Here is a 25,928-nt window from a genome sequence, read left to right on the forward strand (position 1 = left end):
TGGGGAAGACCAGCCTGTGTACTCTGGTTGTTTGCACCACTGCAGAGTGCATGTCTTCAAATAATTAAACATAGAATCATAGAATATCAGGGTTGGAAGGGACCCCAGAAGGTCATCTAGTCCAACCCCCTGCTCGAAGCAGGACCAATTCCCAGTTAAATCACCCCAGCCAGGGCTTTGTCAAGCCTGACCTTAAAAACCTCTAAGGAAGGAGATTCTACCACCTCCCTAGGTAACGCATTCCAGTGTTTCACCACCCTCTTAGTGAAAAAGTTTTTCCTAATATCCAATCTAAACCTCCCCCATTGCAACTTGAGACCATTACTCCTCGTTCTGTCATCTGCTACCATTGAGAACAGTCTAGAGCCATCCTCTTTGGAACCCCCTTTCAGGTAGTTGAAAGCAGCTATCAAATCCCCCCTCATTCTTCTCTTCCGCAGACTAAACAATCCCAGCTCCCTCAGCCTCTCCTCATAAGTCATGTGCTCTAGACCCCTAATCATTTTTGTTGCCCTTCGCTGGACTCTCTCCAATTTATCCACATCCTTCTTGTAGTGTGGGGCTCAAAACTGGACACAGTACTCCAGATGAGGCCTCACCAGTGTCGAATAGAGGGGAACGATCACGTCCCTCGATCTGCTCGCTATGCCCCTACTTATACAACAAACATATTATATGGTAATATTTCTTGGTTTCCTGTTAATTTTCATATATGAAATTTTTAATAACTTTTTAAATCTCAGGAAATTTCCAGACAACAGCCACATGAAAGAAGAGTTAATTACATAGTAGCTGTTCTTTGAGTTGCGCTGTCCACATAGATTCCATTTCTGATGTGCACACATCCCATGTATGTGCGATCAGTTACTTTTAGTCAATGGTTTCTGTTGGGGTCAGACCTGCACCCTAGTGCCCCTCCACCCAAGGGCATAAAGGGTGAAATAAGCCCAACTGTCCCTCAGTTCCTTTGCTAATACAGATTCCAAATGACATAGAACACTATATATGGGGAAAGAGGGTGGGTCAAGGAAACCATGTGGATAACACATCTTGAAGAACCACAGTTTTTGCAAGGTAAGTAAACCTTTTTTCTTCTGTGAGTGATTATCCAAGTGTATTTCACTTCTAGTGACTAGCAACCAGTGACTTCATCATAGTCAGAAGGTGGGTGTTACAAGTTTTGTTTAAACAAGACTTGCAGGATAGCTCTACCAAACCAGGCATCAGATCTTGAGGCCTCAACTAAGGAATAGTTCTGGGTCAAACTGTGGACTGCTCTACCCTGAACATTTCAAAAGAAGCTGGTTAGACTGCCTGAGCCCTGGTGGAATGGGCTCTAACCTGCATAGGTGGATCTTGTCTAGATATTTACGATCTAATAGAGTGGATAACGCATGTTTTGAAACTTTATTTGCAAAGGTCACAGTCTGGGGGAGCTACTGAAGAGACCTGTCCTGGTCAGGTAGTATGAAAGAGTCCTGACCATGTCAAGGAGCGCAGTTTGATTTCCTCCAGGTCTGAATGGGCTTGGGGAATAAAACTGGAAGGTGAATCAGCTGCTTTAAATTAAAATCAGATACAATTTTAGATAAGAACTTGGGGTAAGGCCTGAGAGTCACCTGGTCATTAGGCAACACCATATAAAGTGAACCAGCCAGGAGGACCTAAATTTCCCCTATTCTACAAATTGAGCTGATGTTATGGCTACTAAAAAGGCAGTCTTCATAGACAGGTGGTAAAAAGGACAGGTAGGTCAGGCTCAAATGGGGATCTTATTAAGCCACATAACACTACGTTGAGGTCACAGGATTAAGGGAAACATGTATGAAACCTCTGAGGAATCTAGCAATGGTAAAATGGAAAAATATATTATGACCCTGAATTGGAGTATGATAAGTTATTGCTGGTAAATGTACTCTTATGGAGCTAATACATGAAACATTCAGGACTATGGCTACTAGATACTCCGGAACAGCAGAAAAAATCCCAATGGTTTCCATGGGAGACAGATGACATCGTGCTGTCCAAATGGAAAAATCTCATCAATTTAGTTACATAAATTAGTCAAGTGGAAGTTTTTCCACTATTAACCTAGATGTTCTGGACTTTTGGAAGAACAGCTTCTTTTGGTGGCAGTTAACCAGCCAGAATCCAGGTGGTCAGATGTAATGCTGCTGGACCCATGTGTAAGAATATAAACACTCTTCCTCAACCAGGTGGACATACCGTGTCAGGCATCCTAATGTTTTATTGAAATCCAGTCATTGTTTGAATAGGAGAGCTCATCAGTGCAATGGTTGTGTTAGTAAGCTATACCAAGGCAGAAAAACCTTTGGTGGAAGACATACAGAGTGTAGAGGTGACTCCGGTTCTGTGGTCACCTTGAGATCATTCAGTACCGAGAAAGTCTTTGGTACCAAGAAAGTCAGTGACAGAAACATCTGCACTGTGGAGGTGATGTTGGAGTCCTAGTCACTGAGGCTACTGGTAATGAGTACAATGGCACAGACATTAGTACTGAGGAGCTGGTAGTGGAAAAAGTGCAAACCATGGCAGCAGCCAGTGCTGCAAGTACTCTGAGAGTTGCTGGTGCTGAGGAGTCAGAGGGAACTGATATGGGTTATGAACCATCTTTTCCCTGAAGGGCACGAGTTGATCTAGAAACTTGATGGGTTTTATGTCTCATTTTAAGGTGATGTTTGTCTGTGTTCACCCTGGGAGTGATGGTCCTTCCTACCCCTTTCTGACAACAGGTAGGTGGAGGAGTTCTTGACCATTCTGAACTCAGTAATAGGGGATTTCATTCTCTGAAAAATAAGCTTAGAAGTTCAGAGGAGACCTGGGCCCCACTACAGCACTTATTTAAGGAAACCTGAGGGGGTTTAGCAGGAATTTTAGCCTGAGACTCTGAAGAGGCCCTCATCCAACACTCCAAAAAGAAAAGCTTGAGACTGGCTCCCCTGGCTTTGTGTCCTCTTGGAAAAGGAGTGGCCAAATGTACATTTATCAGGGATATGTCCCTGGCCAAGTAAGACAAGGCACTTAGAGTGCTCATCACTGAGTGGTATAGCAGCCTCACAAGAAAGATAAGTTTTCAATTCCAAGGATTTAGTCTCAGCCATACTGGTTAGATACTTGGTACCAGGGTTAACCCCAATTTAATTTAAAAATCCTAATTTAAGAGTGTGTGTGTGTGTGGGGGGAGGTCGTCTTTTACCAAAGTGATCAAGCTACGACAACTATTAACTAACTACACTAATTAACTAAAATGATAATAAAAAAGTAGCCTAACAACTAATTGCACAGTGTGCGGAGTAAGCAGACACTGCAGGAGCTACATCTCACTGCCACGGGTAATAAGAAGGAACCAAGGGATGACTGAGCCTGCTGTGTTTTATTATGCCCTATGGTGGGGCATCTAGGCCCCAGACATAATCCCAGGAGACATCGCTGGTCAAAAGAATCTAATCTCACACATGAGTCATATGCACCCAGAAGTTGAAGCCACGTGGACAATCGCTTGAAGACAATGGAGTTAAGGTTAAGTATATAGCAGTAAATAAAGGGTAAAACATTACAGGGATGTTGTAATTATCTCAAAAAGAAACATTAGCAATTCAAAGTCAGGTGCAAAATGCACAGTTAAGGAACACCAACCTTTACTTCTTTCTGCACTAGCACCAAGAGGGAAAAAAAGTGATGCATCTTCAATTTAACCTAATATAGGACTACAAAAACTAAAATGTACTAATCATAATTGCAACTGTATTGCATGGTGTCACTATATGACAGAGTTAAGGCTGTTTGAGTGCCTTAACTGTGCATTTCTATTCCTTAATACGTTTTCATTTCTTTTAAGTTTATCCTTAATGTTGAAGTTCCTGGGTTTGTAAAGTGTGGTTTTGGCATAACGGAACAGTTCTCTAATGTTTTTACCCTGGAGCTACAGATATGTAATCAACTGTAACTTCATCATAGCACAGTTTATGTCTGGGAATATATTGTAATGTTAAAAATGAAACAGCAGGCTCTATTGTATAAAATATGGTTTTAAATATGGTTTTCCATTCTAGCTCAGACATTTTCTATTGTAAGACAAATGATATAGTACTGGAGAACCTTTCATTTAAAAGTTACTGTGTGTCTTATTCATTTTCTTTGTTATTGTTTTCTCTTTTAAAAGCTAGGTGTACCTCAGTATATTGACAACCCTACCAATTATTACCATACTACATGCAGCTACAGCTTTAGGCAATAGGTATATATTAATTAACAAACACCAATTTATTTTCTAACATATATTGCCATCAGCAATGAAGAGTATGCCTTGGGAATAGTTTGTGAGAACAGATTTAATGAGGAACATTTAAAAGACATTATAAAATACATTCATTGCTCACCCTGAGGCAATCAATCTTCAGTTAGGTATTATCAGGTACGGCAACAGGACATACTTTGTCATATGTGCTAACTAACTATATGAATCTATTAAGAATCCTTTTGGTCGATCGCTCAATTGATCCTAAACCAGTGCCTACATTCAACTCTCTTTCTTTACACAGGCCTAAGAAAATTACAGGAAACTACAGGTACATATTTAAGATTACGTGATATAAAGGAGGGGGGGGTTGGTGGGGGGCGGAGGAAAACGGGGGCAAGGGAGATATAGACTGAAGATCTAATTCATCAGATACGCTGTCTCTAGCAAAGGAAGACCATATGAGACTCCCATTACAGGGAGGTCACTTGTGAGATATAAAACACACACATCCTCAGCCTTTAGACCTGAACTCAGATATGACCTAAAATATCATCAGAGTGCCAAAGCTTTCCATAAACAAACAAAACAACAAACCCTTTGACTTATCTATCTGCAAATTTCTGTATTTTTATTTGTACAGTTAATGGATTAATGAGCTATTTTTTCAAACCATTAGCTTTGTGTATTTAGTCAATATTAAGTTTGTTCTTTAACAGTTTTTGCCATGCAACTGTTGAGTACTACATTAAAAATAAACTAAATTAGAATATGCTTGAAATCAAACATCTATATTTTATTTAAAATGTTTAATGCCTATACTCTAAACAAATTAAAACATCATTTTCTCATGGAATGTATGAGACTTATAACTCCGCTTTCAAGAGCCAGAATTCTTTTAAAAATAGCCAGAGCTCCGCGAACCAGCTGAGCGGCGGCGGACCAGCTGAGCAGCACACAGCAGGAGTTTGCCTGGGATTGGTGAGTATCCGAGTGTGTGTTTGCTGAGTGAGTATCCAAGTGTGTGTTTGCTGGGAGGGCAGTTTGAAAGCCTGAGCGAGTGCCTGATTGGGTGGTAGCTTGCAGGGGGCGGGTATTGGGGGTGTCCGTTTGTTTGTTTCAGGGAAGCCTGGCTGTTTAAAAATAGCCAGAGCTCCGTGAACCAGCTGAGCGGCGGCGGACCAGCTGAGCAGCGGGGAACAGCAGCGCAGCACACAGCAGGAGTTTGCCTGGGAGTTCGCCTGGGGTGAGCCCAGTGAGGCTTACATCTTGCCAGCTTCTCTGAGGAAGCTCATAGTAGGAAGGTGATATGGAGGGGGGGTGTTCAGCTATTGTGACCTGCACTGGATGTGCCATGTTTGTCTTTCTTCCACAGGACAGAAGCGACTTTGTCTGTACAAAGTGCAAGCTAGTATCCATATTGGAAGAGAAGATTGAAGGTCTGGAGCAACAGATATCGACCCTGCGTTGCATACAAGAATCTGAGGATTTCCTGGACAAAAGTCAGGATATGCTTCTAAGGGCACAAAACTCTAAAGATTTAGAGCAGGTTGCACAGCGGAGCCAAGAGGCCAGTGAAGAAGCTTGGCAACATGTGACCTCCAGAAGAAGAAGGGGGAATGTCCGGGTAACAGCAACGCAGACACAGGTAAGTGACCGTTTTCATGTTCTCTCCACAGGTACCATTGCGGAGAGTGGACCAGATGATACGTCTGGGGGGAGAAAGCAGAAGGAGACTCCGCTGGTTGGAAGGCATGAGATGCGATGTCCTGAGGTTGGGGGTTCCACGACCACCACTCCCAAGAGAAGGAGGCGGGTGGTGGTGGTCGGGGACTCTCTCCTCAGGGGGACTGGGTCATCTATCCGCCGCCCTGACCGGGAAAACAGAGAAGTCTGCTGCTTGTCAGGGGCTAAGATTCGCAATGTGACGGAGAGACTACCGAGACTCATCAAGCCCTCGGATCGCTACCCCTTCCTGCTTCTCCACGTGGGCACCAATGATACTGCCAAGAATGACCTTGAGCGGATCACTGCGGACTACGTGGCTCTGGGAAGAAGGATAAAGGAGTTTGAGGCGCAAGTGGTGTTCTCGTCCATCCTCCCCATGGAAGGAAAAGGCCGGGGTAGGGACCGTCGAATCGTGGAAGTCAACGAATGGCTACGTAGGTGGTGTCGGAGAGAAGGCTTTGGATTCTTTGACCATGGGATGGTGTTCCATGAAGAAGGAGTGCTGGGCAGAGACAGGCTCCACCTAACGAAGAGAGGGAAGAGCATCTTTGCGAGCAGGCTGGCTAACCTAGTGAGGAGGGCTTTAAACTAGGTTCACCGGGGGAAGGAGACCAAAGCCCTGAGGTAAGTGGGCAAGCAGGATACCGGGAGGAAGCACAGGCAGGAACATCTGTGAGGGGAGGGCTCCTACCTCATACTGAGAATGAGGGGCGATCAGCAAGTTATCTCAAGTGCCTCTATACAAATGCACAAAGCCTTGGAAACAAGCAGGGAGAACTGGAGGTCCTGGTGAAGGCAAGGAATTATGACGTGATTGGAATAACAGAGACTTGGTGGGATAACTCACATGACTGGAGTACTGTCATGGATGGTTATAAACTGTTCAGGAAGGACAGGCAGGGCAGAAAAGGTGGGGGAGTAGCACTGTATATAAGGGAGCAGTATGACTGCTCAGAGCTCCGGTATGAAACTGCAGAAAAACCTGAGTGTCTCTGGATTAAGTTTAGAAGTGTGAGCAACAAGAGAGATGTAGTGGTGGGAGTTTGCTATAGACCACCGGACCAGGGGGATGAGGTGGATGAGGCTTTCTTCCGGCAACTCGCAGAAGCTACCAGATCGCATGCCCTGGTTCTCATGGGCGACTTTAATCATCCCGATATCTACTGGGAGAGCACTACAGCGGTGCACAGACAATCCAGGAAGTTTTTGGAAAATGTAGGGGACAATTTCCTGGTGCAAGTGCTGGAGGAGCCAACTAGGGGGAGAGCTTTTCTTGACCTGCTGCTCACAAAACGGGAAGAATTAGTAGGGGAAGCAAAAGTGGATGGGAATCTGGGAGGCAGTGACCATGAGTTGGTCGAGTTCAGGATCCTGACACAGGGAAGAAAGGTAAGCAGCAGAATACGGACCCTGGACTTCAGGAAAGCAGACTTCGACTCCCTCAGGGAACTGATGGGTAGGATCCCCTGGGGGAATAACATGAGGGGGAAAGGAGTCCAGGAGAGCTGGCTGTATTTCAAAGAATCCCTATTGAGGTTACAGGGACAAACCATCCCAATGTGTCAAAAGAATAGTAAATATGGCAGGCGACCAGCTTGGCTTAACAGTGAAATCCTTGCGGACCTTAAACATAAAAAAGAAGCTTACAAGAAGTGGAAGATTGTACAAATGACCAGGGAAGAGTATAAAAATGTTGCTCGGGCATGTAGGAATGAAATCAGGAGGGCCAAATCGCACCTGGAGCTGCAGCTAGCAAGAGATGTTAAGAGTAACAAGAAGGGTTTCTTCAGGTATGTTGGCAACAAGAAGAAAGCCAAGGAAAGTGTGGGCCCCTTACTGAATGAGGGAGGCAACCTAGTGACAGAGGATGTGGAAAAAGCTAATGTACTCAATGCTTTTTTTACCTCTGTCTTCATGAACAAGGTCAGCTCCCAGACTGCTGCGCTGGGCAACACAGCATGGGGAGTAGGTGGCCAGCCTTCTGTGGAGAAAGAAGTGGTTAGGGACTATTTAGAAAAGCTGGACGTGCACAAGTCCATGGGGCCGGATGCGTTGCATCCGAGAGTGCTAAAGGAGTTGGCGGCTGTGATTGCAGAGCCATTGGCCATTATCTTTGAAAGCTCATGGCGATCAGGGGAAGTCCCGGACGACTGGAAAAAGGCTAATGTAGTGCTATCTTTAAAAAAGGGAAGAAGGAGGATCCTGGGAACTACAGGCCAGTCAGCCTCACCTCAGTCCCCGGAAAAATCATGGAGCAGGTCCTCAAGGAATCAATCCTGAAGCACTTAGATGCGAGGAAAGTGATCAGGAACAGTCAGCATGGATTCACCAAGGGAAGGTCATGCCTGACTAATCTAATCGCCTTCTATGATGAGATTACTGGTTCTGTGGATGAAGGGAAAGCAGTGGATGTATTGTTTCTTGACTTTAGCAAAGCTTTTGACAGTCTCCCACAGTATTCTTGTCAGCAAGTTAAAGAAGTATGGGCTGGATGAATGCACTATAAGGTGGGTAGAAAGTTGGCCAGATGTCGGGCTCAACGGGTAGTGATCAATGGCTCCATGTCTAGATGGCAGCCGGTATCAAGTGGAGTGACCCAAGGGTCGGTCCTGGGGCCGGTTTCGTTGAATATCTTCATAAATGATCTGGAGGATGGTCTGGATTGCACTCTCAGCAAATTTGCAGATGATACTAAACTAGGAGGAGTGGTAGATATGGTGGCAGGTAGGGATAGGATACAGAGGGACCTAGACAAATTGGAGGATTGGGCCAAAAGAAATCTGATGAGGTTCAACAAGGATAAGTGCAGGGTCCTGCACTTAGGACGGAAGAATCCAATGCACCGCTACAGACTAGGGACCGAATGGCTAGGCAGTAGTTCTGCAGAAAAGGACCTGGGGTGACAGTGGACGAGAAGCTGGATATGAGTCAACAGTGTGCCCTTGTTGCCAAGAAGGCCAATGGCATTTTGGGATGTATAAGTTGGGGCACTGCCAGCAGATCGAGGGACGTGATCATTCCCCTCTATTCGACATTGGTGAGGCCTCATCTGGAGTACTGTGTCCAGTTTTGGGCCCCACACTACAAGAAGGATGTGGAAAAATTGGAGAGAGTCCAGCGAAGGGCAACAAAAATGATTAGGGGTCTGGAACACATGACTTATGAGGAGAGGCTGAGGGAACTGGGATTGTTTAGTCTGCAGAAGAGAAGAATGAGGGGGGATTTGATAGCTGCTTTCAACTACCTGAGAGGTGGTTCCAAAGAGGATGGTTCTAGACTATTCTCAGTGGTAGAAGATGACAGGGCAAGGAGTAATGGTCTCAAGTTGCCGTGGGGGAAGTTTAGGTTGGATATTAGGAAAAGCTTTTTCACTAGGAGGGTGGTGAAACACTGGAATGCGTTACCTAGGGAGGTGGTAGAATCTCCTTCCTTAGAAGTTTTTAAGGTCAGGCTTGACAAAGCCCTGGCTGGGATGATTTAATTGGGGATTGGTCCTGCTTCGAGCAGGGGGTTGGACTAGATGACCTCCTGAGGTCCCTTTCAACCCTGATATTCTATGATTCTCATATAAGGTTTTTATATTATATTTTCAACATATGGAAGTTTTTCAACTGCTTAGACATAACACAATGTGATTCCTATAAATAAGGAAAAAGTAGTATATGGCTGACTGCATGGTTTTTAAACCACTTGCATTGGAACCTATAATTTAACATTTTTCTTAAAGCTTATTCAAGTACAACTTCATTAATTCATATTTACAACTAGACAACTGACCCATTACATAGTTTTGAGTGTTACAAGTTAGTAAGAACAAGAAAAAAGCAGGGTAATTTATTAAAAGAACTACTTTATTCATTTGTCAACTGCAGGTTAGATTTATTTATATCTTAAGGTACGATAGCGAAGTGTAATAGAGTATTTTGTAAAGATACTAAAATTTAAGAATGTGATATCCAGTACACTGTTAAATCTTTGTAAAAATGCTGAGACCACCACATCTGGTGCAGATTTCAGGTGTGGGGTTCAGCAAAGTGCAGAATAAAGACTTTCTACTGAATTCTAAAATGATAGTCACAATCTTCTGTTACAAGAGTAATGAAGATTATGCTTGGTGGTGGCCAAAGCTCCATGAAAGGTTTCACTTACATATTCTCCATATGTCTCCTGTGCTGGAGGTGGTGGCAGAGGCCGGTAGCCTGCAGGTGGAGGTACTCCTCTTGCTCGGGGGGCTAGAAGTCCACGACCACGACTGACTGGACCTCTACTGGGAGGTACTCCCCTGGGAGCTGGTGCCCCTCTTGGTACACCTGCTGGTGGGGGTGGCACTCCTCCACGGCCCCTATGAACAAGATGATAATTTTATTAAATACAATATTTGTACTCTTGGTTTTCCCTCTGCAAGGTTTCTCCCAGTAACTTCTCAATTTTGCTCCAGTTATCACTGCTACAGCTAGTTAAGAATGTTTAAAGGTTCTTTACAAAAGAGGCGATTTAGAGTTTGGCATTTGTATTTCACATTTTGATTCAGTTATGCTTAGTATAACAGTAATACCAAAGGCACAAGTTGCACTTAGGTGATTTTTCACTAATGTCTTGTGAAAGTTTCTGCTCATAGTGTATGTAGAAGCCTCCTAGTGAAATTATAGTAATCAGTCAGTCAATTGCACAACAAATTTTTCTTGAGATGTGGAAATACCATTCCAAGAAATAAAGGATTATTATTGGTTACATCATGTCCCTTAGATCCATGCAGAGAGAAATGAAACCCATCTCCCTTCAGACCCTGTAAAGATGTCTCTGCATGGTTCATGGAACATGGTGAAAGGAGGTGAAAGCAGTTGATTTTCTTCCCTTTCTGGCCCTATGGAAACTACATTAAAAGATATAGCATAGCTGTACACTTGTGCTGTGGTGAGAGCTACAGAAGCACATTAAATTTGCAAAATACAGCCACTTATCAGTGTTTCAAGCAGAGAACATATAAATGCCCTACTTCAAGAGCTTTATAAGATTCCTATATAAAATTCCAGGTGGAGTTCAAGGTGCTGCCTTTAACCTATAAAGCCTTTGGGGTACGAGGAGTGGTTACATTAGAGAATACACTTACCCACGTGTGTGGTTTATGATAGCGGTAAGCTGCGTGCTGGTGTGTGAAAGAGTACAGTTATGTACTGCTTGGTGGCTTACCTTTTCATTTCCTTGCTTTTATGATTGAGTGTCTGGCATGTTTTTAATTGTTCAAGTGGAGTGAATGAGGGTGGGGAGATGTTACCCAGAGCTTTGTCACAGAAGTGTAGCCGCTGACACAGAAGCTGCACTTCTGTGGCAAATAAAACCTTCTCCATTGTAGGATAAAATCCAACAGAAAAGCATAGTTGCTGAAGGTAAAGATGTTATGATTGTGCTGCATAAAACAATCAATAGGTGTGAAATATAGATAGTAAGTCAATTCTTCAGAAGTACTTACCCTACACACTAGTTTTAGTCAAACCCCTTTTCTTGTTCTACAGAATTTATATCTGAGGATATGATGCGAGGGGGCGGGGTGGGGAGGAGAGGAAAAACCTATATAAAAATCTATATGTCTCTTAAATGTAAAAAAAAAAGATAGTGGTTAGCTTACAAACTACTACCTTCTTTGCTTAGCTTGTGTATTAAAATTGATGATGGATGACCTTTGAAATGCTAGCAGAAAGACCTAGACAAACAGCTTATTTCTTCCACAGAAAGGATTTAAAATGTGCACTTGGTATTCTGATTCACTTATCTACTGCCAACATCTTATAATACATCTAGAGTAACATCAACAAAACAATACACTGCATTCTCTACCAGAAGTAGAAAAGTAATTCATCCCAAAAGAAGTAGAGGAGCAAGAGTGACCCTTGCAATTACAATCTGACTATTAGAGAGAATAGATTCTAGACAAGTCTGACTTGGGCAGAAATGTTTCAACTCATCTGATATGATATAAAATAATGAGGGTCAGACTTGTCTTGTGGATAACATATTGATGATCTGGGATCTATACACACTTCCTGTGTAGCCCTGATTAAACCACAGAACCACTCTGCACCTTACTTTTCTTATCTGTACAATTGTTTTAATATTGCCTTACATCACAGCTGAATATATTAATGTACGAAAAATTGTGGCACTGGCTGAGAAACTTAGAAGTGCAAAGTTTGATCATAATCAGAGTAGATACATATGCAATTACTCATAATAATTAATCAAAATAGCAAAGGGCAAAATATTTTGAACAGTACAATGAACAGTATGATTAATTGGTGTGGTCTGCTGAGTACTTACTGGTCACAAGCTGCTAGCTGAAGCTCCTACTTTATAGCTGCTTCTACAGGGTTTGCAGAAGCAGCATTAAAGGAGAAATAGTAAACCTAGCACTTTCCACTAAGGGATGCAAAGAAAGGGAGAAGAGCTTCATGTCACCGGAAGGGTCAGTGCCAGGAGATATCAGCAGATATAGACCAAGAGCCACCTGCAGTGCCAGACCCAGAAATTTCCTTAATGACGTACTTCAGCAGAGAGAAGTACTCAGGGGTGCAAGAGACCAGGCAGATACATACAGGGAAGTGGAGGTGGAGGATGGGGAGAGGAAAAAACAAAATAAAACAGGATTCTTTCACGAGAAAGTAAACTATCTAAAAAGTTTATTAATTGACCAAATTCTACAGCTGTTACAGAGCTGGCATGAGATCATGAATTCCCTCCTTTGGGCTTGCCTTCCTTTCCCCTCTTATAACACTCTCCCTGGTCACAGACACAGAAATTTCTCCCCTGCTCTTCTCTAAACCTCTCCACTTACACCAATGATCTTATCCCATCTGCCTCACACGCACGCTCATCCCTCCCATCACTTTTCTCCTTAACCTCTCACTTTGCTCTTGTTCTTTCCCTTCACAATACAAGCATGCTTTAATCTCTCAAAGTTTAAAAACCCCATCCTTGAACCTACTTGCCTCTCCAGTTTACCTCTCTATCTCCCTTTCATGTCTAAGTTCATTGAATATGCTGTCTACAATCACTATCTGGAGTTCCTCTCCTCCAGTTCAATCCTAGACCCTCTTCAATTTGGCTTTTGCCCCTTGCATTCAACTGAAACAGCTCTCAGCAAAGTTTCTAATGACCTTTTCCTAGCCAGAAAAGACTCAGTATTCCATCCTTATCTTCCTTGACCTGTCAGCCACATTCCATACAGCTGACCATGTTCTTGAAATTTTGTCCTTCCTTGGGTTCTGTGACTTTGGACTCTCGTGGTTCTGCTTCTACCTCTCTAATCTCTCCTTCATAGAATCATAGAAATGTGACCTAGAGAAGTCATCAAGTTCAGCCCCCTGCACTGTGGCAGGAACAAGTGAGCCTAGACCATCCCTTTCAGGTGTTCGTTCAACTTGTTTTTAAAAGCTTAAAATGATAGGGACTCCACAACTTTCCTTGGAAGCCTATTCCAGAGCTTAACTACTCTTATAGTTAGAAAGCGTTTCCCAATCCCTAACCTAAATCTCCCTTGCTGCAGATCAAGCCCATTACTTCTTGTCCTACCTTCAGTGGACATGGAAACAATTGATCACTATCGTCTTTATAACAGACCGTAAAACATATTGGAAGACTTAACAGGTTGCTCCTCGGTCTCCTTAATACTAAACATGCCCAGTTTTTTCAACCTTTCCTTACAAGTCAGGTTTTCTAAACCTTTTATCATTTTTGTTGCTCTCCTCTAGACTCTTGCCAATGTGTCCACATCCTTTCTAAATTGTGGTGCCCAAAAAAGGACATACTACTCCAGCTGAGGCCTCACCAGTGCTGAGCAGAGTGGGACAATTACATCCTGCTGCTTACATACAACACTCCTGTTAATACACCCCCTAGAATCATACTAGCCCTTTTTGACAGCTGCATCACATTGATGACTCATTCAGTTTGTGGTCACTATAAACCCCAGACCTTTGTTAGCAGTACTACTACCTAGCCAGTTATTCCCCATTTTGTAGCTGTGCATTTGATTTTTCCTTCCTAAGTGAAGCACTCTGCGCTTGTATTTATTGAATTTCATCTTGTTGGATTCAGACCAACTCTCCAATTTGTCAAGGTCATTTTGAATTTCAAACCAGTCCTCCAAAGTGCTTGCAACCCCTCTCAACTTGGTGTCATCCGCAAATTTTATAAGCGTTCTCTCTACTCCTAGTAATTAATGAAAATATTAAATAGTATGGACCCAGGACCGACCCCTGTGGGACCCCACTAGATATGTCCTCCCAATTTGATAGCGAACAATTGATAATTCCTCTTTGAGTACTGTCTTTCAACCACTTCTGCACCCACCTTACAATAATTTCATCGAGACCACATTTCCCTAGTTTGCTTATTAGAATGTCATGCAGTGCTGTGCAAAAGCCTTACTAAAATCAAGGTATATCACATCTATTGCATCCACCCTATCCACTCGGTCAGTAATCCTACCAAACGAAATTAAGATGATGTGGCATGATTTGTTCTTGACAAATCCATGATGATTCCTTATAACCTTTTATTACCCTCCAGGTGCTTACAAACAGATTGTTTAATAATTTGCTCCAGTATCTTTCCAGATATTGAAGTTAGGCTGACTGGTCTATATTCCCCAGATCTTCCTTGTTCCTCTTTTTAAAGATACAGTAGAACCTCAGAGTTACGGACACCTCGGGAATGGAGGTTGTCCGTAACTCTGAAATGTTGTAATTCTGAAAAAAAAAGTGCAGTTCCGGCTCCAGATACAGCAGCTGACACTCCAGGCCAGGATTCATCAGCAGCTGAGCACCCTACTCAGCCCCAGCATGAGTTTGCAAGCTTATCCCCCTCCGGGCAGGGTGTGCGTGGGCATTTGCATTTCTCCCCTCCTGGCGGGGGTGAAAGCTCCAGCTGCCTTGGGCTGGCAGCCCCAGCTTCTTGCTGTAAGTGGCTGTCCTGTGGGTGGGGGTGGGGACAGGCAGCCCAGATGTGCCTACCTTTAAGATACAATACAGGCATAGTACAGCACTTGCTTTTTTTTTTTTTTTTGTCTCTGCTGCTGCCTATTTGGTTACTTCTGGTTTCACATGGTATCCGGTTGACTGGTCAGTCCATAACTCTGGTGTTCATATCTCTGAGGTTCAATGTTTGCCCTTCTCCAGTCTTCTGTCCTCCAGGAGTTCTCAAAGATAATTGATAACAAGATTGTTTTAGCTAGTTTCTTAAATACCCTAGGATGAATTTCATCAGGCCCTGTTGAATTGAATACATCTAACTTATCTAAATATTATTTATTCATCAATATTCTCTCCCTATTTTGGCTTGCATTCCTTTCCCCTGGTTGACAATATTAATTAATTGTGTTGAGTATCTCATCATCAACTTTTTTTAGTGAAGACAGAAGCACAATAGGCATTACAAACCTCAGCTTTCTTGATGTCAACAGTTATTAGCTCTCCTTCCCAGCTAAGTAGAGGACCTACACTTTCCTTTGTCTTTCTCTTCCTCCTAGCGTATTTAAAGAACCTCTTCTTATTGCCTTTTATGGCCCTTGCCAAGGGAATGTGCATCTCTCCTGCCATTCTGTGCAGAAGATCCTGGAATTGGCGGTAGTCATCAAGAGATGCTGAAGCCACTTCCGCATCACGTGAGGACAATGGGAATCTCTCCTGCTCCAGCAGTACTGTGTGAACCGGATTGAGCAGCTCTTCTTGTGCCATCGGTTCCAAGTGTCTACTCAAAGGCACCCAAGATGGTGAAATAGACAATATTTCTCTGATGGAATGGACAGGTTCTGAGGGTGGGTATTGGGGCCAGGATCCCCAATAGGGCCAGCATGACAGAATCTGGAGGGTGTTGTGAGCCCCACGGTGCAGGAAATGAGTGACTCCATGGTGTCTAGAGAGGAGGATGGTGGGGTCCATAGTGGTGGTACCACTGGTGCTGGACTTGGACTCCATAGTGGGAGGCGCACTCCTCGCTCCTTCAGGCAGATGTATGGGGGTCTGAATGAGGTCTCATGGCAACTTCCATGAGGTGCTTCCAGAGATGGCTGAGAGCCTGGCCTTCTTGGATATGGCTGAGGAAGGACTGGAAGATACTGCACCTGGATGAAATATGGACTTCTCCCAAACAGTAGAGGCAGTGTTGATGTTTGCTGCTGACCAACAAGGAACATGGGCAGGAGATGCATATATTAAAGCCTGGGGTCTTTGGCATTGTCCAGTACCCACATGTGGGTACAGGGGTGTGTGTGTGGGGTATTTACTTGGAAACAAATCCCCCAAAGTAGCCCCAATTCTACTCCTAAATCTAGTACACAACCAAAACAACTATAAAAATGTAAAAACAGTAAAATACTCTAAACTATGTACAACTCTATATTGTTAATAAGTGCATCACACACAAAAGGACACTAATAGTTCTGACCTAGACCATGAGGCAGTGAGAAGAAACTGGAGACACGGCCAGTCTGTCCCACCCTTTATCACCTTGGATGAAACCATGAAGTGAACCAAGTGCGTATGCATGGATCAACAGTCACTACTACTTTCAAAATCTCCAGTTCTGGGCACATGTGTAAACCCTCAGTGGAATACAATAAGGACCATCATGTGAAAAAGAACATGTTCTTATATAAAACCATATAAGCTGGATACAGGATTGTCATTTAACACTCATCACGCTGCATCATATGTGAAAGTGTGGCAAACAGAAAGAAACTAGCATCTTCATTATTATGTTAATTGAAAAGAAACCTCTTCTGGGAACCATTTTTGTGGGAACCTTATTCTTTACATATTATTGTTTCTTGACTATATTTCCTATTTTGTTTTACTAGATTTGAAGGGTAATGAAAAAATGGGGAAAAGTATTACTTTCAAAATTGTGTTGAAGGTCACAGACTAGTTCTACCCGTTTATACAATTCAGTAACTTTTTAAACTGACATCATCATTAAACATATTGAGGAAGAGTTGGATTTTTTTTACAAAATATTGAAAGGCAGCTACAGCACAGATTCTAAGTAGTATTCAAAGTACCATTAAATTATATGAACAATAGAAAGCAAAAAGATCCTTAATCGGATACAGACACAAAAAGAAGGAATAGTACCATATAAAGACTTATTTTTATACTTATTACTCCCCACCCCCACTTTTTGTATGAAGAGTATTTCTAACGCTCAGAATGTCTTTCCAAGTAAATCTAGTCTCTCTCTCTCAGCACCATGTTATACAGTTTACTAGGGTTAGAGATGAAATAAAATTAGGTCCATCCCAGTCTATGTTTCATCAGCTGAAAAGAGTATGTTCGTTGCCAAGCAGCAGCAGCAAAAAAGGGGAAAGATGCAGTTTTATTTTGTTCCAATTCTTCTCAGCTTCTTTATGCACTAGAGGATAAACTGATTTGTCTGAAGTATTTGCTTCTCACAAATGAGATTTTTTCAGTGCATTTAAGATTACCTTCACCTTTTTCTTCTTTTTTATTTAGTCTCCTGGAGGAATTTAGCCCTTTTCTAATTGGGGCAGATAGCTTTGGCAACTACTCTGATTTTCCTGAAACACTTTATTTGATAGGATCAATTCCAGATGTATATTGCCCTTCCTTTTTCAAATCTGCACTGGCTCTTTTTAGAAACTGTTCTCGTTAAGAATCTTCCACCAGGAACATATAGGCCTGGATAAAGAATACTCTACCCATACAATGAGAGAAATGAAATGAATAGATCCAACCTAAACATCCCCTTCTGTTTCAACTGGCTGCAATAGATGCCAACTGTCTATTTAGGAGGGAAAGTCCTAATTTTTACAATTTACTTCTTCTGTACCGCAAAAAAATCCATGTATTCCAATGAATTAAAAGTGTACCCTATTTACCCCCTCCAAATATTCCTATTAATAGTTCTCAATTGTTGACACCTATGACTATTACTATTTACTTCCAGGCCTAAACTGTTGTGCATTACTGAACTGTGCTGTTAAACCATTATAGATTAAATTTATAACTGAAATCTCAGTACAGCATCTCCTGATATCACAAGATGCTATTTTCATGAGAAATAATAGCACAGATGCACTAACTTTTAATATAACCATCGAAATCCCATTATGGGAATAAAATATGGACAACCATTGTTAAACTATTGCCAGCTGCCATGCCATTATTACAAATAGCTTTAAGCCAGAAGTTTTGTCAATGTGTTCTATTTAATATTATGAATTAGATTCATAATAGTCAAACCTTGCTTAATTAATTCAAAGAGGCATATCCACTCCCAAAGCACTAAGAGGGATAAATCCTTCCCTGCATAATTTCTAATGCATGTCAGTTAAAATGAGTGCAAGATTATCTGGCACACAGGAGCTCTTCCAATAGTTCCTTTCCAATTAAAAACCCCTAGTTCAAAATATCCAATCCTACCAAGCCATTCTACCTTGCCCACATTCTGGAATTACTGCCACTTTTGCAGTTCCAAGCTGAAAAATCAGTATGTCTTACATGTTCATGTTACAAGGGAGTTCACACCCGATACATGGAAATGGTAAATGCTCCATGTCTTGACGTCTTTAAAATTAAGAATCGATGCCTTTCTGGAAAAAGATATGCTTTACTTAAACAAAATACTGGGTTCAATACAGGGGTAACTGGGTGAAATGTAATGGTCTGGGATTTACAGAAGGTCAGACTACATGATCTATTCTGATATCATACTCTGTGATCTATATGTAGAGTCCTCCCACAGCCCTGGATATCTCTAATTTATCATTTTCAAGAAGCACAGCCCATTCTTCAGATGTCATTTTCAACTGTGCTCTCAGGTTTCAAAAAGAAACAGCCACCTTACTGTTAGCCAAAACTTCTGGGGCCACAGCCTACCAGAAGCCCTCTGAAGAAAGGAAGCCTTACCACACCTGGGGGACAATTCATTTGAGTTCCTTTTTTGTGTTTGTTGACAACCCTGGAAGGGGTGGATTGTCTCAGGCTCAGACAATGGGCTGAGCCTTTACACCTGGAATACCCAGATGTCAGAGACCAGAGGCCAAGTGAGGATAAAGGCCTGGGCTGGTCCCTAGGGCCAATCCCCGCAAGGAACCTGGTGAAAAAACTCCTTAGACATTTTGTGCTTAACCAAACCAAGAAAAGGAGATTAACCCCTCTTTCTGAAACAATCTAGTTGATCGGACTTATTCAATCATTTCCAGGTAAAATTTAAGGGCTCAGACAAGCTGAGATGAATATGGGATCATTTCTTTGTCACATTTTCGGTTGAAGCAGGAAAAAGCCAGGTACACTACTTGATTAATGTGAAGGCTAGAATTTTTCTTTGGAACAAACTTTGAAATCCCATCTACATCAAAGAAGCAAAAGAATACAGAAGTCTTTTTTTTTCTGTTTGCAAATCACTTAAGAGGCTGATGTTCTTGGCATTAAAATACTTCAGCAAGGTGTCCTCAGAATCAATCTGATCTAAAGAGGATGAAAACGTTTCCCCTTCTTCAGAAATCTCAGAGAGATGTACTTTCTGACCTACTGGAAAGGAAAACCAAATCAAATTTCTTATGAGAGTGGAATTCTTTGTTTGGTGTTTGACAGCACTTTCTCTTAATGAGCTGTGTATTTCACTTCTACTGTACCCATCACTGTGGCTTTTTTGGATTCATAGAGTTTAATGCCGAAGAGACCGTTAGATCAGGGTTTCTCAGACCTGATCACCTAGTACAACCTCCTGTGTATCATATGTAAGGCTACGTTTTAGTCATAGGTATTTTTAGTAAAAGTCTTGGACAGGTCATGGGCAGTACCCAAAAATTCACGGCCCATGACTTGTACAATATATCCTTGACTAAAACTTGGGCTGGAGGGCCATGGGTGCTTTGGGAAGGCGGCTCGGGTGCTGGAGGGGTGGCCCAGGATCCCCGCTGGTGCTGGGGGGAGGAGGATTGGCGGGGCTGGCAGGCTCCCTACCCGGCTCCACATGGATCTCTAGAAGCGTCCGGTGTATCCCTGCAGCTCCTATGGGGAAGAAAGGCCAGGGGGCTCTGCGCACTGCCCCCACCATGAGCACTACCTCTAGAGCTCCCATTGGCCACGAATCACAGCCAATAGGAGCTGCGGGGGCAGCCCTGGTCCCTCCACCTAAGAGCTGCAGAGACAATGTCAGCCACATCTGTGACTTCCGTGACAGGCATGCAGCCTTAATCATAGGCCATTATGTTTCACTCAGCTATATCTATATTGAGTCCAATAACTTGTGTTTGACTAAAGCAGATCTTAGAACTTCCAGAAAGGCATCCAGTCTTGATTCAAAGACATCAAGAGATGGAGAATTTACCATTTCCCTTGTTAGTTTGTTCCAATTATTTATCAACCTCATCGATAAAAATCTGAGCCTAATTTCCAATTTGAATTTGTCTGGCTTGTTACCCCTTTCTTTGCTACATTAAAGAGCCTTTTAGGATGCTGTATTTTCTTCCCATAAAAGGTACTTATACACAGTAACCAAGTCACCTCTCCAACCTTCTTTTTCATAGCTAAACAGATTGAGCTCTTTAAGTCTCTCATTGTTAGGCCATTTCTCCAACCCTCAAATCATTTTGGGCACCCTCACCAATTTTTCAACATCCGTATTAAACCCCAACTGTACAGAAGATTCCAGTATTGTCACACCAATACCATACACCAGTGGTTCTCAACCTATTTACTATTGTGGGCCGCATATGCAGTTCTCTATATGTTATGTGGGCTGCATCCACACAATATTTATACAACCCCGCCTGCTGTGGCTGGCCAGTCGGGCACATCCCTCGATACCTGCGCCCAAACAGTCAGGGGCAGAGGTGATCCCACCAACCAAGCCATGAGAAGCCGCCCACACAACAAGTTTACCCCCCACATCAGCTCTCCACACTGCGACAGGACTTATAGGGCAGCCTCCTGCTCTGGCTGTGAGTTCTGGAACTGGATATGGCCAGCAGGGGACAGGCTGGCGGGCGCTGTCTGTTGCAGGCAGTCCAGAGCGCGCTCCAGCCTGGAGCATGGTCATCCCCCGCAGAGGTTACATGTAGCTGTTGCTAGAGTGTGCGTGTAGGGGAGAAAACACGTACCTCCTCCCCATTTCTCCAGACGCCTCTGGCACAGATAACCAGAAGCGACGAGGCAGCGTTCCCCCAGCGATGGCACTCAGTCATCCTCTTTTCTCCCCTCTACCCCATCCCCCTACTCCTTTTCTTCTCCTCACTGTCCTCTGCCCACCCCATCCCCTTTCCTCTCCACACAGTCTCCTGCCTCCTCCTTCCTGCCCCATTCCCTCATCCCCTTCTCTTCCCCCTGCCCTATCCCATCCCTCATCCTTCCCCACTGCCTCGCTCTGCCCCACACGGGCACTCACCACTGTACAGAAACAGGACCCAGCACGCACAGACGAGGATGACAATGGGTACTAGGACCCCGGAGTCAGCATCCCAGAGCTGCCAGCTCAGTCGAAGGAAGGCACTGAATAACCTGGCATAGGTTGGGAAGGACACAACCTCCCTCCCCCGTGACAGGGTGACCAGAGCAAGCCCTGCTCAGTGCTCGCAGAAATTGGGGGTGGGGAGCATTGCCCCCCAAAACTACACCCATGGCCGGTGTGGATTGATGACCGAGCGCCTCCCCCCACCCTGGCAACCCTACAGTGTGTCACTGCAGTGTGGGAGCTCCTCCCCCACCACAGCGAGCTGCTTCACCTTCCCTCCTGGAAGGGAGCACTCCAGCAGGGCTCCATGGCGCCGTCTCCCCCCTCAGCCGCCTCCACTCCTGCTGGGACCGGGAAGCATCAACCCTTTTTTTTAAAAAAAATAAAGCACACAGCTGAGCCACAGCTGAGTGCTAATTCGATGGCAAGCAGCCCGCAGGCCACGTGTTGAGAACCACTGCCCTTCACAGAAGTAAAATCACCTCCTTATTCCTACTCACTACTTCCATGTTTATACATCCAAGGATCATATTATCCTTCTTTCCCCACAGCTTATGTTGAATTGCTTGTCCATTCGGACCCCCAAATCCTTTTAAAAGTCACTGCTTTTCAGGATACAGACTTTCCATTTTGTAGCTATGGCCTGAATTCTATGTTCCTAGATGTATTACTTTGTATGTACCTGTATTAAAATGCATTTAGTTTGCTTGGTAAAACTGTGGGCCATTCAATCTAGATCACACTCTTATCATTTACCACTCTACTAACAGGCCTATAGTTATCTGAGTCATCCAACCTGCCCTTTTTGAATACAGGCACAACATTAGCACTCTTCCAGTCTTCTGAAAATTGCCAACATTCCAAGATTTATTGAAAATTAACTTCAGGAGGCCAGAAATCCTCAGCCAACTCTTTTAGGACTTTTGGATGCAAGTTATGTGGGGCTGCTGCTGAGGACTTAAAAATATTTATCACTAGTAGATATTATTTAACAAGCTCTTACTAATGGACCAGAAAAATATTTCATCATCCTCACTTAAGTACGTCATCCTGCTTATTTCCAAAAAGATACCAGAAATATTTATTGACCATCTGTCTTTTCTGCAATATTCAAAATTTTACCACTCCCATCTAGTAATGGGCCTATGATATGCCTGGGATTTCTTTTGTCCTAATATACTTTTTTAAAAACAAACAAACCATATTGCCCTTAGCCCGGCTAGTCATGGATTTTTCCCTTTTGTCTTTAGCTTCTCTTATCAGTTTTCTATATTTCATAACTTCCATTTTATACTGATTACTCTCTATTTCTCTTTTTGCCCCAAGTTTTATATTTGTTTTTTTTTTTATTTCTAGTCGCTGACTTTGTTTCACTACTGAACCATGATGGGCTTTTAGCTAACTTTGTCCTCTTTCTTGATGGCTTTTGGCCATCCAATTAACTCTTCTTAAAGAGCTCCCATTTTTCATTCACATTTTTGTCTGCGCTCTCCCTTCCAATCAATTTTGCTCATAGATTTTCTTAGCTTTGGTATCTCAGTGCCGTTAAGAATAAAGAAAGACTAGTGTCGGTCATTTAAGTTTCCTTCTCAATTTCTTCCACTGGAAGGAAAAGTTAAAAACATCAATAGTTTTAAAAATATATACTGGGTATTGTTTGGCAGGAAAGGAAGACTGAAGAAGTGACTTTACATTTGGATTTTTAAAAGTGTTATGGTTTTGACCTTTGTGCTTAGGCTGATTGTGTGAGAGGTGGAGACAAGAGAGGCATAGGTTCAGACTTTCCTAAAGGCCTTGTAGATAGGCTCCCTGGTCCAGTATTAGAAGTTAAAATTTTAGAGAGCTGTCAGGCAGCTAAGGAAACCAGTGACAGGAACAGGAGCGTCCTTGGAAAAACACCAGATGGTGGTACAGTAAGTAGTGTTCCATGTGAAAGGTTTTACTTTTTAGGGGGGGATCTTGTCAGCAGTTTGTGGGGACGTTCTCTGTTTACTGGAAGGTGATGGATACCACACTTTACTAGACTCAGCAGCTGATTGAATGTTGAGCTGGAGGTCTCACCTCACATAATTCAGGCACAAAGTCTGCCATAGTTGGAAGCAGGCAAATGCAGACATTAGAATCATAGAATATCAGGGTTGGAAGGGACCTCAGGAGGTCATCTAGTCCAACCCCCTGCTCAAAGCAGGACCAATTCCCAACTAAATCATCCCAGCCAGGGCTTTCTCAAACCTGACCTTAAAAATATCTAAGGAAGGAGATTCCACCACCTCCCTAGGTAACCCATTCCACTGCTTCACCACCCTCCTTGTGAAAAAGTTTTTCCTAATATCCAACCTAAACCTCCCCCACTGCAACTTGAGACCATTACTCCTCATTCTGTCATCTGCTACCTCTAAGAACAGTCTAGATCCATCCTCTTTGGAACCCCCTTTCAGGTAGTTGAAAGCAGCTATCAAATCCCCCCTCATTCTTCTCTTCCGCAGACTAAACAATCCCAGTTCCCTCAGCCTCTCCTCATAAGTCATGTGTTCCAGTCACGTAATCATTTTTCTTGCCCTCCGCTGGAATTTTTCCACATCCTTTTTGTAGTGTGGGGCCCAAAACTGGACACAGTCCTCCAGATGAGGCCTCACCAATGTCGAATAGAGGGGAATGATCATGTCCCTCGATCTGCTGGCAATGCCCCTACTTATATATCCCAAAATGCCATTGGCCTTCTTGGCAACAAGGACACACTGTTGACTCATATCCAGCTTCTCGTCCACTGTAACCCCTAGGTCCTTTTCTGCAGAACTGCTGCCGAGCCATTTGGTTCCTAGTCTGTAGCGGTGCATGGGGTTCTTCCATCCTAAGTGCAGGACTCTGCACTTGCCCTTTTTGAACCTCATCAGATTTCTTTTGGCTCAATCCTCTAATTTGTCTAGGTCTCTCTGTAGCCTATCCCTACCCTCCAGCGTATCTACCGCCCCTCCCAGTTTAGGGCCATCTGCAAACTTGCTGAGGGTGCAATCCACACCATCCTCCAGATCATTAATGAAGATATTGAACAAAACCTGCCCAAGGACCAACCCTTGGGGCACTCCACTTGATACTGGCTGCCAACTAGACATGGAGCCATTGATCACTACCCGTTGAGCCCAACAATCTAGCCAACGTTCTATCCACCTTATAGTCCCTTCACCCAGCCCATACTTCTTTAACTTGTTGGCAAGAATACTGTGGGAGACCGTGTCAAAAGCTTTGCTAAAGTCAAGGAACAAATTAGCTGGCAAAGACCCTCTTAATTCAACATTTTACATTTTTTTCCTTCCATCTACCGAATTAAAAAGAAGGTTCTTTGGAGGAGGGCTATACAATAGCTCCTTTCTGATGGAATGGAAACTGTTCTTCGACGGTTAGGAGCAGCAATCCCTTGTGGAAAGAGACTTTTCTTCTTTGGCCATCTGCTTGTCAAATCATAGGTGGAAGCATCTCCCTTAGTAAAGATTTTACCATGAATAAGTCACACAAATACCATGAACTGTACCACTTCCCCCAATACCTACACAGCCCAATGGTATAATTACATGACAACAGTATTTTTCAAATACAGAACTCTTTTCCTACAACCCTTATATACATGAATACAGCATTTTGTAATACTTTATCATTCTTGTATACTTACATAACATTTTTTATAAGTGTACAATAAGTCTTTAGTGATTTAGACTTACACGATAAATTCGGTTTTTTTAAAAAATGGTATGGTTTTAGTGATTTCCTTTCTACAAAAACAATATTTTTCCCTTCTATGGGCACAGATACAAATCTTGTTTTAGTAGCAGGGCAGAAACTGATCCTCAGAGAAATGTAACTGTAGAGGTAGCATTTAGTAAATATATTCATATTTAATTCTCTTGTCAAATTTCTTTAGCAACGTTGATATCTTAGCACCTTGCTATCCACTTGCCAGAAATAAACAGGTGATTAACACCTCTGCCTTCTCATTTTGTTTTGTTTTATTTTAAATACATGTCATTGCTGGAATAAAACTATCAAAAAGGTGGCCTTCATTTTGAGCTGAACATAGTTAGGCTCATACTCAGTCTCTCATCCTCTGCTAACTGCAATAAAGCCATAGAGAACACACTGCCCCACACAGCTCCTGAATCGTCTCTCTCAAGCTTCAACAACCCTATGGAGTACATTGCCTCAGTGGATTGTGGACAAAAAGGCAGTCTTTATAAATTCAAACTGATTCATAGTATTACAGATTAGGACTGGGAGTTTAAATTCGATCTGGAAATTAATGAGGAATTTGTGAGAGCATTATAGGAGTGGCATGATCCCATGTCACTTATGACTGAGGCAGGCTGCAGCATTCTAAACTAGCTGTAGAATTTGTGTGACTGTTATATTTAGCCCCAGACAGAGTTGCAGTAATGAAGCCTTGAGGACCCCAGCCTGCACACAAAGGTAAGTAACACGGTTT

The 25,928-nt window shown here is 43.0% G+C and overlaps 1 protein-coding gene across 1 annotated transcript in view; it reads right to left on the bottom strand.

The window, feature by feature from the left end:
- Window positions 1-25,928, bottom strand: part of KHDRBS3 (KH RNA binding domain containing, signal transduction associated 3) — a 190,952-nt gene that overhangs the window by 53,287 nt on the left and 111,737 nt on the right. Inside the window, exon 6 of the mRNA XM_074943812.1 lies at window positions 10,136-10,328. Within this exon, the coding sequence (XP_074799913.1) occupies window positions 10,136-10,328 (193 nt within the window). The remainder of the gene's footprint in view (window positions 1-10,135; window positions 10,329-25,928) is intronic.

The sequence above is a fragment of the Natator depressus genome, chromosome 2 (assembly GCF_965152275.1).
Source record: "Natator depressus isolate rNatDep1 chromosome 2, rNatDep2.hap1, whole genome shotgun sequence".
Lineage (NCBI taxonomy): Eukaryota > Metazoa > Chordata > Testudines > Cheloniidae > Natator > Natator depressus.